This window comes from Microtus oregoni, unplaced genomic scaffold (genome assembly GCF_018167655.1).
Source record: "Microtus oregoni isolate MIOR12 unplaced genomic scaffold, Mior012 000116F_ref0000321, whole genome shotgun sequence".
Lineage (NCBI taxonomy): Eukaryota > Metazoa > Chordata > Mammalia > Rodentia > Cricetidae > Microtus > Microtus oregoni.
Window position 1 is genome coordinate 302,218 of NW_024544745.1, and position 16,640 is coordinate 318,857.

The 16,640-nt window shown below is 40.3% G+C and overlaps 1 protein-coding gene across 1 annotated transcript; it reads right to left on the reverse strand.

Moving 5' to 3' along the window:
• Nucleotides 1–13,260: 13,260 nt before the first annotated feature.
• Nucleotides 13,261–15,014, reverse strand: LOC121444038 (E3 ubiquitin-protein ligase RLIM-like). The gene is given in 2 exon segments (XM_041645770.1): nt 13,261–13,793; nt 13,892–15,014. Coding segments are annotated over 2 exon segments (1,656 nt in total).
• Between the last annotated feature and the right edge of the window lie 1,626 nt (nt 15,015–16,640).

Here is a 16,640-nt window from a genome sequence, read left to right on the forward strand (position 1 = left end):
GTCTATGTATTTGTTAAATCTGGTTTTGTCATGGAATATCTTGTTTTGTCCTTCTATGGTGATTGAAAGTTTTGTCGTGTATAGTAGTCTGGCCTGACATCCATGATCTCTTAATGTCTGCATGATGCTTAATGTCTGGCTTTCATTGTGAAAAGTCGGGTATAATTCTGATAGTTCTGCCTTTATATGTTACCTGGCCTTTTTTCTTTTCAGCTCTTAATATTCTTTCTTTACTTTGTAAATTTAGTGTTTTGATTATTATGAGGCAAGGGAAGTTTTTTTTTTTTTTGATCCGTACTATTTGTTTTTTTTTCCTTTTTTAATTTTTTTTTAATTTTTTAATTTATTTATTTATTAAAGATTTCTGTCTCTTCCCCATCACCACCTCCCATTTCCCTCCCCCTCCCCCAAATAAGTCCCCCCCCCTCAGCCCGAAAAGCAATCAGGGGTCCCTGTCCTGTGGGAAGTCCAAGGAACCCCCACCTCCATCCAGGTCTAGTAAGTTGAGCATCCAAACTGCCTAGGCTCCCACAAAGCCAGTGCATGCAGTAGGATCAGAAACCCATTGTCATTGTTCTTGAGTTCTCAGTAGTCCTCATTGTCCGCTATGTTCAGAGAGTCCGGTTTTATCCCAGGCTTTTCCAGACCCAGGCCAGGGTTTTTTGTAAGCTTCTTGTATCTTCATAGGCATATCTTTCTTTAGGTTGGGAAAGTTTTCTTCTATGATTCTGTTAAATATATTTTCTGTGCTTTTGAGTTAAACTGATCCTTTTTCTATACCTATTATTCTCAGCTAATTGATTGGCCAATTAGCTCACGCTTCTTATTAGCTCTTGTAGCTTATATTAACCCATTATTCTTATCTATGTTAGCCACATGGCTTGGTACCTTTCTCAGCAGAGCAGGTCACATCCTGCTTCTTTGGTGGTCTGGGCAGGACTGGGAGGAATGGGCTTCCTTCTTCCCAGAATTCTCATGTTCTCATCACCCTGCCTCTACTTCCTGTCTGGTTGACCCACCTATACTTCCTGTCTGGCCAATCAGCATTTATTTAAAATATAATTGACAGAATACACACAATTATCCTGCACCAGATCTTGCTTTCTCAAGCCAAGGTGGCTGTTTCAGTCCCACTCCTATGGGATTTGTTCAAATTTAAGTATTTTAAAAGTTTATTTTATACTACATAAATGGAAATCATATAAAGGTCATATGAGCTTTATGTTGCAACGAAATATGCCAGAACACCTAGAGGCACTGTTCTCACTCCACTGAGGAAGAAATTATTTTTATGTGAGGTCAATAAGACCAAGACCCCAAAACTCCTCAAAATTGAAGTTTCCAATAAGGAGGCCAACTATGTTTTCTTATCAGTTTTCATTTGACTGCACAGAGGCAATAACAGTAGAATAAAAAATTTGACACTTGTGACTTCTTCACATGTGTGGTGTTGTGAAAAAGAATGGCACCTACTGGCTCATATATTTGAATGCTTGGTCATCATGGAGTGCTATTCCTTGAGAAGACCTGGGTGTGGCCTTTTCGAATAGGTGTAGCCTTATTGGAGGAACTGTGTTACTGGGGTAGGCTTTGGACTTTAAAAATCTCAAGGTAGTCTCAATAGTCTCAGTGTCTCCATGCTGTCGGTGGATCTGGATAGAGAACTCTCAGCTATTCCTCCAGTAGTATGGATGTCCACGTGTTGCCATGCTTCTTGCCATAATGACAATGGACTAAACCTCTAAAATTATAAGCAATTTCCAATTAAATGCTAGCCTGTATGAGAGTTGTCATGGTCATGATGTCCCTTCACAGTCATAGAACTCCGACTAAGGCAATATGCAAAATAACATCTGTTCAAACATGAGCAAGGTATTTCAAGTTCTGTATGAAATCTATCTCAGGAACAAAATCAAAACCCCGGGGCTCCTGGATTGGGACTAAATCTCTGTATGAATATCACTCACTGATATATCACACCCTGGGTATACATGAAAATTATTTAGAATATTGTATCTGAGTAAATCTATTTCTCAAGTACATTACTATACATGCACACTTATTTCCAAGTCATTGATTCCTATATGTCATTAAATTCATTAATTAGGACACAAAGAAAAATATAGATAATTGGACCTCAGCCAAGGAATTCTGATTCAGGAGGTATGAAATAAGGTTGCAGGTATTTCTGGGAAAGAGATTAGGCCTAGAAATGCAGTTTTAGATTAGGTGGTCTTAATATTTTATTTACATGTTATCAAAATTATACTTCAGAAATGACAAAAGCTATTTATACTGAATACTAAGCTTAACTTTGGACAACAGTTAATAATCAATGACATTTAAAATTCCTTTTCTCAAGGCCCCTTATGAAATACCTATGGATTCAGTTACTAGAAGTAGTTTTTATATGTGTGGAATTCAGCACTATAAGAAGAGTCCCTTTATTTTCCTACTGGCTATGTTATTAGCTCACTAGTATATGTTATAAAGCTTCAGTATAAAACTGAGAGTACCTGTTTGTTTTTCCCTCAAAAAGTTGAAAAGGGCTCTTTATGTTAGCCAGAATTCTAATTACTCTAAGCATAGGGGTCATGGGTACAAGAAATATAGCTGGTCTGTATAGTACATGAGAGACTCTCCAGCACAATTGACAAGTGAGCAACGGAATCAAACAACCAAAAGGAAGCAGCAGCAGTGCAAGTGAATTCTGGATCAACCATAGAAGCTTAAAAGAGGATCCTGTGGTGGCTGAAATAAGAATATCCCACATAAGCTCAGCTGACATATTGAAATGTGCGCTCATTAGAGAGTGGCACTATTTGTGAAGAACTGAGATGTTTGGCTTTGTTGGAGTAGTATGGTCTTGTTTGAGGTAGTGTGCCACTGGGGGTGAGCTTTGAGGCTTCAAAAGCCCAAGTCAAACCCAGTGTCTACCTTTCCTTCAGCCTGTGGATCATGAGGTAGCTCTCAGCTCCTGCTCCAGCACCATACATGCTGCCATGATCTCCACCATGATAATGGAATAAACCTTTGAAACTGTAAGCAAGCTCACAGTTAAGTGGCTTCATTTATAAGAGTAGTTGTGGTCATGATAGCTCTTCACAAAAATAGAACAAGAGATTAATACATGTTCAATGTTGACTGAAAAGTGGATTAATCACACTAGTATTCTGTGCTGGTTATTTGATGTAGATGGGTCTCCTATCTATATGTTGCTTTCATTGGTTAATAAATAAAGAAAACTGCTTGGCCTGATAGGTCAGAACATAGGTAGGTGGGGAAAACAGAACAGAATGCTGGGAAGAAGGCAATGAAGCAGACGCCTCAGGCAGACGCCATGAGCTCCCGCCCAAGATGGAAGTAGGATAGACTCTTCCTGGTAAGCTACTACCTCGTGGTGCTACACACATTAATAGAAATAGGTTAACCAAGATGTGAGAGTTAGCCAGTAAGAGGCTTGAGCTAATGGGCCAAGCAGTGTTTAAAAGAATACAATTTGTGTGTTGTTAATTTGGGTGTAAAGCTAGCAGTGAGAGAGCCGGGGGGGGGGGGCAAAAAGCAGGCCTGCCCACAGCTCCTCACTACAAATGGCGCCCAGACATAGATAACTGAATCCACAGAAAGCCTAAGAAAGCTTGGGAACAAATAGAGGAAAGCATGTTTTCTTGGTAAAAGCAATTTCTTGGGTCTGCTCTGCTTGCTAGAGGCAACCAAGTGCTCTCATCTAAGAGAGGCTTCCTGAATCAGCTTTAGCTGCAAAACCCTGCAGCTCTTTTAAGAGGTCCTGCCATGAAACACTTAAACGGTGTTGATGAAAAGCTGAACACGTGCTTTCCATTTTTCAGCCATAGCAGGAAAAATCTGTGCTGTTTTAAAATGCTGGCTTTCTGGTCTGTCCTTCCAGAGCAAACTCTGACACTTTCAGGCAGGCAGTCTGACTGAGTGTGGTCTGTGAGCAGAATGCTGCAGCTTGTTTGCTGGCAAGGACCTTGAAACACCATAGAGTTGTGGCAATAAAAATGGACTGCCGGTACCTCTGCCATGAGGCTGAAAAGCTAAGGAATGGGCTGGATCCAGTCATCAAAGCCACTGCTTTAACCCTCTCCTTAAAGACTCATGTAATCAGAAAAAGAGAGATATACAGTAAAGAGAGATTCAAAGAAAAAAAACCTCTAAATGGTTTACAGTGTGTTTAAAAATATACGCAGGCTTGAAAAAAAGTTAAAGTTCTTAAAGTAAAAAAAGAAAGAGAGTAGTTGGGTGTGGTGGTACACACTTCTAATCCCAACACTTGGGAGGTAGAGGTAGATTGACCTCTGTGACTTCAAGGTGTGATAGCATGCACCTTTAATCCCAATGCCTGGGAGGCAGAGACAGACAGATCTCTGTGAGTTCAAGGTGTTGTAGCACACACCTTTAATACCAGCACTTGGGAGGCAGAGGCAAGTGGATCTCTGTGAATTCAAGGACAGCCTAGTCTACAGAGTTATTCCAGGACAAAGATATACAAAGAACCTATCTCAAAAAGTAAAAATAAATGAAATAGAGGTTAAAATAAAGCTGCACAAAGATAGAAAATACACAGAGAATCTTGATACTGTATGCTATGATGATCTCTTTGAATTGTTTGAATGCTGAGGAAGGAGCAACAGCTGCTAAAAGATATTTGTTTATAAATGCTGCTGAACTAATCCAAGATAGATATTTTGAAAATACCTTGACTTCAAAATTTGGATTGAAGGGGCATTAACGACTGGCAATTGGAATTAACCAGACTAGGTTAATATAAAATATTCAGCTTTAATAAATGGAAGAAGGAGAGCTGACAAAACCAGGGTTCCAGTGGAGCGGAGGAAAATAAAGGGAAGGAAACAAACACACATGGATGTTTTTATATGTTTCTTTTGGCCCAAGGGGCACATGCCCAAAACTGAATGTGATTGGTGGAGGTTCCCCATCATTGGATCTAAGGTTATGATGCTTTGGAAACGTTCTTTTGTTTTCACAGAGGATGAGACCCTGTGGATTGCTTCTATCCCAATATGGTATGATAGACCATGCCCTCCTGAAAGGTTGCTGTGAACACCTTCAGAAAATTACTTCACTCAACTGCCAACTGAGATGAACCTAACACACAGGTTACACCATGAAAGATCTGATTAACAGCACCCCCATTCAGCACGAAGCAGTTTGGAGAGAAATAACTGTGTCCATATCCCCAAATATTGTTTATAAATGTTCTTACATTTAAAGGGGATATGATATAGATATGAATAATTTGCATTGATATGGATTTTGTTTTAGTGATTTAAATTTAAGGTCAATTTTATTATATGTATATGTATTTCTGCTCTTGATTAAGGTATTATGATGTGTAGTTCATTTAAAAATGTAATGTATAATTAGGAAATATAGGTTGTTAATAGATAATCACCAATAATAGTCAAGCTTGTAGTCATTTTAGTTAGATTTTCTAGATATATAGAGATATATTTCAGTTAGATAGGCATTCTTCATATCTTTCAAAGACTACAGAATATGGCATTTTAAATGTTTTAATAACTTAGGGCTTTTCATGACAATGAGACATGTCTGCACCTGGCAGCACCAATCTACTTCAAGAGGAAGATGGGCATCGAAGAGGCTCCTTGTGGAATTGGTTAGCCATTTGGGCAAGAAAATGCTCTTTCCAGGACTTTGGATAAACTGGACAGAAAGAACACACAAAGACAGGACTACTGAACTTGCCTAAAGGTGAGATGGTCTTTTGTGGTTCCTGATTCATGAAAGAGTCTGTGAGATATTCTGCAGGATATAGCAGAAAGTGACTGAACTGTCTTTGAATTTTCCTGCTTCATGGAAGTGTCTGCTGGATACTATGGGCCTGTAGGCTGAAGATGGATGCCCTAAGGGTACAAAAGAACTCTGGGTGACTGTCCAGGCAGTGAGATGTCTCTGTCATTTCTAGAGTTTTAAAAGTTGCTTATTTCTTGTTTGCTTAGGTAATATTATATCCTTCTGGAGTCTTTGATGGAGTTAAAGAATAGATAGATAGTTATCATTTTCCATTGTTATGATAAAAGATAAAATAGATATAGATATTGCAACTGTAATTCTTACTTTATTACTGTTTTGTTATATGTAATTTTAATACGTTAAAGTTAAAGTCTTTCTTTTTTAAACAGAAAAAGGGGAAATGATGGAGGACGGTCATCTGTTTATGTGTTAATTTCTTTGGTTAATAAAGAAACTGCCTTGGCCCTTTGATAGGACAGAAAATTAGGTAGGTGGAGTAGACAGAACAGAAAGCTGGGAAGAAGGGAAGTTAGGCAGATGCCATGACTCTCCTCTCCAGGTCAGATGCCATGAAGCCAGCTGCCAGGTCAGACATGCTGAATCTTTCTCAGTAAGCCACCACCTCGTGGTGCTACACAGATTATAAGAAATGGGTTAATCAAGATGTGAGAATTAGCCAATAAGAGGCTAGAACTAACAGGCCAGGCAGTGTTTAAAAGAATACAATTTGTGTGTTCTTATTTCCGGGGCTAAACTACCCATGCAGGAGCTGTGATGAAAAGCAGGCTTGCTCACAGCTCCTTCTACAAAGAAGGAGAAAAATTATACCTCAAAGGACCAGAAAATATATTCAACAAAGTTATAAAAGAAAACTTTCCCAACCTAAAGAAGGATGTTCCTATGAAGGTACAAGAAACATACAGAACACCAAATAGACTGGATCAAAAAAAAAAAAAGGATCTGCTTGCTATATAATAATCAAAACACAAAACATGCAGAATAATGAAAGAATATTAAGAACTGCAAAGGAAAAAGGTCAAGTAAGATATAATGGGAAACCTGTCAGAATTACACCTGACTTCTCAATGGAAACCAAGAAAGCCAGGAGGTCTTGGATAGATGTGCTGCAGACACTCAGAGACCATGGATGCAAGCCCAGACTATTATACCCAGCGAAGCTTGCATTCACTATCAATGGAGAAAACAAGATATTCCAGGACAAAAACAGATTTAAACAATATCTAGCTACAAACCAATCCTTACAGAACATACTAGAAGGAAAATCACAAACCAATGAAGCCAACAACACCCATAATAACACAGGCATGTGACAACCCTCCACCAGCTCAATTCAAAGAAGAGAAACACACAAACACTACCACCAGAAAAAATAACCGGAGTTAACAACCACTGGTCATGAATATCACTTAATATCAATGGACTCAATTCACCTATAAAAAGGCACAGGTTAAGATAATGGATATGAAAACAGGATCCAACATTCTGTTGTTTACAAGAAACACATCCCAAACTCAAAGACAGACACTACGTCAGAGAAAAGGGTTGGGAAAAGGTTTTCCAATTAAATGGACAAAAGAAACAAGTTGGTATGGCTATACTAATACGTAACAAAATTGATTTCAAACTAAAATCAATCAGAAGAGATGGAAATGGACACTTTATACTGGTAACAGGAACAATTTCTCAGGAGGAAGTCTCGATCCTGAATATTTATGCCACTAATATAAAGGCACACATGTATGTAAAAAAACATTACTAGAACTTAAAACATACATCAAACCACACACTCTAATAGTGGGAGATTTCAACAGTCCTCTCCCACCAATGGACAGGTCATCAAGACAGAAACTTAACAGAGAAATAAGAGAACTAACAGATGTAATGAAACAAATGTACTTAACAGACATCTATAGAATATTTCTCCCAAACAGAAAAGAATATACCTTCTTATCAGCATATCATAGAACCTTCTCAAAAATTGATCACATAATTGGTAACAAAGCAAACATCCATAGATACAAGGAAATTGTAGTAACCACCTCTGTACTATCAGATTATCATGGAAAAAAGTTAGAATTCAACAACAATTCTAACCCCAGAAAGCCTATAAACTCATGGAAAATGAACAGTCAACTACTGAACCACCTCTGGGTCAAAGAAGAAATAAAAAAAGAAATTAAAGTCTTCCTTGAATTCAATAAAAACAAAGACACAACATACCCAAACCTATGAGACACTAGGAAAGCAGTGCTAAGAGGAAAGTTCATAGCACTAAGGGCCCACTTAAAGAAAACGGAGAAAGCACACACTAGAGACTTAACAACACACCTGAAAGCTCTAGAAAAACAAGAGGCAGATTCACCAGGGAGGAGTAAATGACTGGAAATAATCAAACTGAGGGCTGAAATCAACAAAATAGAAACAGAAAACAATCCAAAGAATCAATGAAACAAAAAGCTGGTTCCTAGAGAAAATCAACAAGATTGACAAACCCCTATCCAAACTAATCAAACGGCAGAGAGAGAACATGCAAATTAACAAGATCAGAAATGAAAAGGAGGATATAATCACAAACACAGAGAAAATTCAGAGAATCTTTAGATCTTACTACAAAAGCCTGTATGCCAAAAAAATAGAGAATGTGAAAGAAATGGACATTTTTTAGATATGTACCATATACCAAAATTAAATCAAGACCAGGTGAACAATTTAAATAGCTCTGTAAGTTGCAAGGAATTAGAAGCTGTCATCAGAAACCTCTCCCCACCAAAAAAAGCCCTGGACCAGATAGTTTCAATGCAAAATTCTACCAGAACATCCAAGAAGAGCTAATACCTATACTCTTTAATGTGTTTCACAAAATAGAAACAGAAGAGTCATTGACAAACTCCTTTTATGAAGCTACAGTCATCCTGATACCAAAACCACACAAAGACTTAACCATGAAATAGAATTACAGACCAATAAATCTCATGAACATCAATGCACAAATTCTCAATAAAGTACTGGCAAACCGAATCCAAGAACACATCTAAGAAATTATACATTATGATCAAGTAGGCTTCATCCCAGAGAGGCAGGGCTTGTTAAACATACAAAAATCTATCAATGTAATCCCTTACATAAATAAACTGAAGGAAAAAAACCATATGATCATTTCATTAGATGCTGCAAAAGCATTTAAAAAAATTCAACACCCCTTTATGATAAAGGTCTTGGAGAGATTTGGAATACAAGGTTCATTCCTAAATATAATAAAAGCAATATACAGCAAGCCAACAGTTAACATTAAATTAAATGGAGAGAAACTCAAAGCCATTTCATTAAAATCAGGAACAAGACAAGGTTGTCCACTCTCTCCATACCTCTTCAATGTAGTGCTTGAAATTCTAGCAATAGCAATAAGACAACATAAGGATATTAAGAGGATTCAAATTGGAAAGGAAGAAGTCAAACTTTCTTTATTTGCAGATGATATGATAGTGTACATCAACAATCACAAAACCTCTACCAAGAACTCCTACAGCTGATAAACACCTTTAGTAATCTGGCAGGATACAATATAAACTCCAAAAAATCAGTTGCCCTCCTATACACAAAGAAAAAAGAAGCAGAGAGGGAAATCAGAGAAGCATCACCTTTCACAATAGCCACAAACAGCATAAAATATTTTGGGGTAACTCTAACCAAGGAAGTGAAAGATCTCTTTGACAAAGATCTTTAAGTCTTTGAAGAAAGAAATTGAAGAGGATACCAGAAAATGGAAGGATCTCCCATGCTCTTGGATTGGGAGGATCAACATAGTAAAAATGGCAATTCTACCAAAAGCAATCTATACATTCAATGCAATCCCCATAAAAATCCCAACAAAATTCTTCACAGACCTTGAGAGAATAATAGTAAACATTATATGGAAAAACAAAAAATCCAGGATAGCCAAAACAATCCTATACAATACAAGTACTTACAGAGGCATTACCATCCCTGACTTGAAACTCTATTACAGAACTACAGTAATGAAAACACCTCGGTATTGGCATAAAAACAGACATGTTGACCAATGGAATCGAATAGAAGACCCAGAATTTAATCCACAAACCTATGAACACCTGATTTTCGACACAGGAGCTAAAAGCATACAATGGAAGAAAGAAAGCATCTTTAACAAATGGGGCTGGCATAACTGAATGTCAACCTGTAGAACAATGAAAATAGATCCATATCTATCGTGATGCCCAAAACTCAAGCCTAAATGGATTAAAGACCTCAATATTAATCTGACCACACTGAACCTGATAGAAGAGAAAGTGTGATGTAGTCTACAACACATGGGCACAGGACACCACTTCCTATGTATAAACCCAATAGCACAGACAATAAGAGCAACAATGAACAAATGGAACCTCCTGAAACTGAGAAGCTTCTGTAATGCGAAGGACACCGTCATTAAGACAAAATGGCAACCTACTGAATGGGAGAAGATCTTCACCAACCTTGCATCAGACAAATGTCTGATCTCCAAAATATATAAAGAACTCAAGAAACTAGACATTAAAATTCAAATTAACCCAATTAAAAAATGGGGGTACTAAACTGAACAGAGAATTCTCAACAGAAGAAGTTCAAATGGCCAAAAGACACTTAAGGTCATGCTCAACCTCCTTAGTGATCAGGGAAATGCAAATCAAAACAACTTTGAGATACCATCTTACACCTTTCAGAATGGCTAAAATCAAAAATACCAATGATAGCCTATGCAGGAGAGGATGTGGAGTAAGGGGAACACTCATCCATTGCTGGTGGGAATGCAATCTTGTGCAACCACTTTGGAAATCAGTGTGGTGGTTTCTCAGGAAATTGGGAGTCAACCTACCTCAAGCCCAGCAATTCCACTCTTGGGAATATACCAAGAGATGCCCAATAGTACTATAAAAGCATTTGTTCATCTATGTTCATAGTAGCACTATTTGTAATAGCCAGTACCTGGAAACAACCTAGGTGCCCCTCAATAGAAGAATGGATAAAGAAGGTGTGGCACATATACACTTTAGAATTTTATTCAGAGGTAAAAATAGATGGCATCTTGAATTTTGCATGCAAATGGATGGAAATGGAAAACACTTTACTGAGTGAGATAACCCAGATTCCAAAAGATGAATATGGTATGTACTCACTCATAAGTGAATTCTAGCCATAAATAAAGGCCGTTGCGCCTATAATTTGTGATCATAGAAAAGCTAAATAAGAAGGTGAACCAAAAGAAAAACATATAGTTATCCTCCTGGATATTGGAAGTAGACAAGATTTCCAGGCAAAAGTTGGGAGCTCAGGGGTGGGGGTGGGTTGAGGGGAAGGGGAGATGGGGAGAGAGATGGGAGAAGGGGAGGATTGGGGAGAGCTTGGGGGAACGAGATGGTTGAGATGGAGGAAGAGTGGGTATGGGATCAGGGAAGTAGATATCTTAATTAAGGGAGCCATTTTAGGGTTGGCAAGAGACTTGGCTCTAGAGGGGTTCCCAGGTGTCCAAGGAGATGTCCCCAGGTAGGTTAGGCAGCAGAGGAGAGGGTGCCTGAACTGGCCTTCTCCCATTGCCACACTGATGAATATCTTGCTTATCACCATAGAACATTCATTCAGCAATGGATGGGGATAGAGCCAGAGACCCACATTCTAGCACTGGACTGAACACCCCAGGTTCAGATGAAGAGCAGAAAGAGGGAGAATGTGAGCAAGAAAGTCAGGACCGCGAGGTGTGTGTCCACCCACTGAGATGGTGTGATTGATCTAATGGGAGCTCACCAAGGCCAGCTGGACTGGGTCTGAATAAGCATGTGATCACATCGGACTCTCTGAATGTGGCTGAAAATGAGGGCTGAGAAGATAATGATAAAGGCACTGGGTTTTCATTCTACTGCATGTACTAGCTTTTTGGGCACCTAGTCTGTTTGGATGCACATATTACTAGACCTGGGGGGAGGGGGGAGGGCCTTGGACTTCCTACTAGGCAGGACTCCCTGATTTCTCTTAGGACTGGAGAGGGAGGGAGAAGGGAAGTAGGAGGAGTAAGAAGGGAAGGAAGGGAGGAGGTAGAAATTTTTAATAAAGAAAGAAAGAAAAAAGGACAGAAAGAAAGAAAGAAAAGAAAAAAGAAGGAAAGAAAGAAAGAAAGAAAGCTTAATCCCAGCACTCGGGAGGCAGAGGCAGGCGGATCTCTGTGAGTTTGAGACCAGCCTTGTCTACAAGAGCTAGTTCCAGGACAGGCTCCAAAACCACAGAGAAACCCTGTCTCGAAAAACCAAAAAAAAAAAAAAAAAAGAAAGAAAGAAAGAAAGAAAGAAAGAAAGAAAGAAAGAAAGAAAGAAAGAAAGAAAGAAAGAAAGAAAGAAAGAATTCTTGGAACCATTTATGCGGACACCTTCCTGGAAAGAGAAATGTCAGGGTCGGAAGGAGGCAGCAGCTGTAATGACTTTTTCTCAGGAATACTCTCAGCTTACTTGTTCCTTCGAATATGCAGAGAGAACATTGAGAGAAACATTTTACAGGGTCTTAAAGTGGAAAACAGAAAAATGATTGAAGCAATACAACAATGTCTTATTAATCTTCCTGAGTAACTAGAAAGTTTTGTCTGAAAAGAGGAACAATATTTTTCCATGATGTATCCACGAGCCAGAAACAGCTTGGCCTCCTGGAATTCTTAATATAAATTCTGGTTTTTCTCAACACTGCTATACAGGCATTGCTGGAAATATCTTATTTAGCTTCAGTCACTGAAACCAATGATCTTACCTTTGACAATGGATCTAAGCATCGAGGTAAGTTTTCTGTTTTTCTTTGAGGTCACAGCTGTTTTTATTTGCTTAAAGTGTGACTGGGAAATACTCTTTCCTCAGACCTTGCCAAGTGAAGCATGATACAACAATGTACATTTAAATACAGTTTTCTGAAAAGAACCATTTACTAGGTAACTCAATTACAACACTGTTATTGATCATAAACATAGTGAACTGTACTGAAGGGGAAAAGCAGACACCCTCACATGTGCGCTCTCTGCCTGTTACAAAGGTTGAGAGAGTATACTTTGGAAACCTGACACCTATACGAACAACCTTATCTTTAATGTCTGCAACACTAGTAATATATAATAGTCATGGACTTGGTCAAATAAAAAAGCAACTCCCACTAAAAATACTTGTATTCATCCTACAGAACCCAAGAGATAGGAGTGCTATTTAAAAGTGTCCACATGCACGTCGAGTCTGAAATATTCTTTCTATTCTGAAGGAGAAACTAGAGAAAAGACACAATTCCCTCAGAAAGCAATGACTCGATGCAGGTTGTGACTTTATATTAAAGCTCCGCGCAAAAACATGGAGATAAAGGAAGCGATTTCCATTTGCCGGTCACTATTCCAGCAACACAGCTTCGAGAGTTCTGTTCTCATTAAACAACCCTATGTCTGTTCCAGGAAGAAAAGACGACCCTGCGACAAATGGGACAGGTGTTATTCTCCAATAACCAGCGGTCGATGCAGTGGACGTGGTACTCATGGGAGCAAGGTAACACACAAAGTTTGTCGCCTTCTGTATATTCAGTAATGCAAATAGTACATGTCTTCAATGCATCGTTTTCACCAAACCTTCTCGTTGCCAAGTTATTAATCTGTACATTGGTGGGTCCTCTAGTTAGGTGGTTGTCATTAAAGGGGTAAAGTCGGGTTGCTTCAATACCTCCTTCAAACATCTGTGAAATACTCTCTGAATATTCATCAATGGAACTGGAGCCAGGGTTGTAGCTGGGGACGGAAGCAGAGTTGTTACCAGCAGAGCTCCCTCTTCCACTCCAGGGAAGCTCACCAAAAGCTGTTGTTCTCTGCCTTAACCTGGTTTGAATCCGAAGAGATGTAGTTTCCCTTGATCCACTATTGAAGATTGTAAGAGTGGAAAACCTGGGAGTACTCACAGAGGTTCTCCCAGCTGCACATTAGAAAGTGTAAAGGTGCCTATAAAACCTCCAGGCCAGCCTGGTCTACAAGAGCTAGTTCCAGGACAGGAACCAAAAGCTACGGAGAAACCCTGTCTCGAAAAATCAAAAAAAAAAAAAAAAAAAATACCTCCAGGTTCACTTTCATAAGTGACCGTGTTGTTTGGGATCTGAGACCTTGACCGAGTTCTGCTAGCTATGCCATCCCTCTGCCGGCCTTCTGCTAGCAGAACTCTTCTGACTTGAAGGGCTCTGGTTGGAGGTCTTTGACCAGATCCTGCCGCTTCACCATTGGTATCTGTGTCTGAAGAGCTTGTCCCTTGAGCGGCAGAATTTCTTGACCCAGAAGCCACAAAACGACCTCTACCTAGCAACTCAGATCCAGTTATCTGGTGTCTCAAAGTCCCATGGTGAGGGGCTCTAGAACTTCCCTCGATCTCGTTTACCAAAGGCTGCTCAAAAGTCTGAGATGAGATGCTATAATGAGATCTTCGTGGAATTTCATTTGCTGGGTGCAGAGAAGACCTACTTCTTTCAGCTCTGGCTCTGGTTCTTCGCTGGTGTTCTGGTTTGGGGCTTCTTGCCCTCCTCCGACCTCTGGTGGATGGCACATCTGTTAATGCTTCAGCAGAACTGTGTTCTGACCTAGGTGTTCTGGCAGATGATGTCTCAGATGCTGAATTTTCCACTTGCCTTTGGAGGCTGCGATCCATGTTTTCTACACTAAGATGTGTAGCAGATGGTTCATTTTCATTCTCTGAGGTTTGGCTTCCATTATTACAGTTAACATTTGTCTCTAAACTGAATCTGAAATCACCACTGTTTGGATTAGTGTGGCTCAATGCCCTCCCGGACTCATTTCCTCTCTGACCACTTCTTGTTGTATTGCCAGTCTGTCTGACAGAGCTAAGCCAATCTATTACGGAGTCAACATTGGACTCGCCATCTGAAGAGTCTCCATTTTCTTCTGAGCCCTGCAGCAGTGGCAGCGGTGGCCCCTCTTTAATTTGCTATAGTCTTCTGAACAGCTCCTCCCCAGTACTTTGACCTGGGGTGCCTAGCAAATTGTTGTCTCTCAGAAGTCGATAGTCTTCTCCGCTCACATTATTTACAAATCGATGGAAAGCTTCTTCCCGATCCAAGCGATCCACTTGCCTTCTGTGCTGTGCTGCAGATTGGTCATTTCCTTGATCGCTAGAATCTGAGTTTCCCATCTTGCTGAACAAGTGGACGATTATCTGTCTGTTATGACATAGTACTGAAATCCAATCAACTGGACCTTCAGTTTTCTTCACTAGGCTTCGGTGGTCCGGCCAGGAAGGGACTGACTGGGCTCTGCCGCCTCCGCTGCCATCGAGGCCTCCTAAACTCTGCCGCGTGGCTGCCTCCTGCTCTCTAGCCAGCCTCAGAATGCCTGGGAGAGACCCGCCTCTAGCCCAGCGCCTGCCCATTCTGAGACGTAGCTCCAGCAACCATTATCTTCCCCATTGTTACCTAGCAGTGACAGAAATCCACTCAAGATAACTTTTCTTAAAGTCACCCCACATTACCTACTGAATGTATTTCAGGTACCCTTTTCTCAGCTACTCCACAGGACTCAAGAAGTCCTATTTAGAAAGCAGATGATTCAGCCAAAGCGTACCAGGTGGGCCTGGGGAAGAGTGACTGGTAGTCCTACTCGTAGGACAAACCCACTCTTCTTGCAATGCTGGCATCACGCTGGGGAATTTAGTGAGATAGTGAATGCTTCATGATAGGTGGGCATCGCACAGGATGTTCATTGTGCCCTTCCCCAATCACAGTGGCTAGGTGCCTTCATGAGAAGGAACCAAGGGGTTGACCTTCGCTACTCTGGTGTCATGAGAACAAGGATTACGTCAGGGAGCCTGAGGACACCCTGCTACAGCCCTCCAGTGGGAGATAGCTGTAGGCACTATAACAGAACGGGAAGCAGATATGGACATGCTGATCCTTTCAAGTTGGCATCTGATGAGGGTGCTAAGGGGAATGGTGGTTTCTAGCCCAGCCCTCCATGTAAGTGTAAGGAACTATTACTGTCACCTGAGGTCGGCAGGAAGTTTGACTTCTAGAGGTACCTTTCTGCCATGCATTTCACAACCGGCTGGATGGAAAACAGAAATTCAGACCCATTGGAAGGTTTGATTTCCACAGCCTCCTTCCTCCCACAGAATGTTCACTGATGGGTGACTTATGAAAACACAGAGCCTGAGCCTCCTGCTCAGATCTCAGTCCTCTCTTTGCTCCCCTTCCCCACTCTTCAAAGTGTTCAGGGGCCTCTCATCAACTTGGTAAGTAGGCAGAGCCTGAAACTCTGGAGAAGGTGGGACATGGGAGCACCTGCATAGTGCTAAGGCTTGGAAAGCAGAGTGTGTGTAGTAGATGCTGTTGCTATACAAAGAAGAGATGCTCCCAAAGAAGATGGACATGTTGAATGCCTGACCCTTGGCTAGTCCAGGATCAGCAGTTTCATAAATGGTAGACAAGGCAAGAGAACTCTATTTAAACACACCACTCTTTGCTCCTAGCAGACTCCAATGTTGGGAGACCCAGAAAGAAATCACACACAAATGTGATTTAAAAATTACTTAATCAGAGGAATTAGTATGATGTGTTGAGATTTCCTGTCCCAGACTTAGTCCATCACTTCTGATTTCAGCTCCCTGCAGTTCCTCAGGGTATAGACAGAATGCAGCCAGATTCTTTGAGAGGATTTAAGACAAATAGCATCTAACCTAGTTCCCAGTAGAGTCCTTGTTCCCCCTTGGAACCTCATGAGCACAGACTTCACTGTCTACGTTTCTATTGGCATTTTGGTCTTC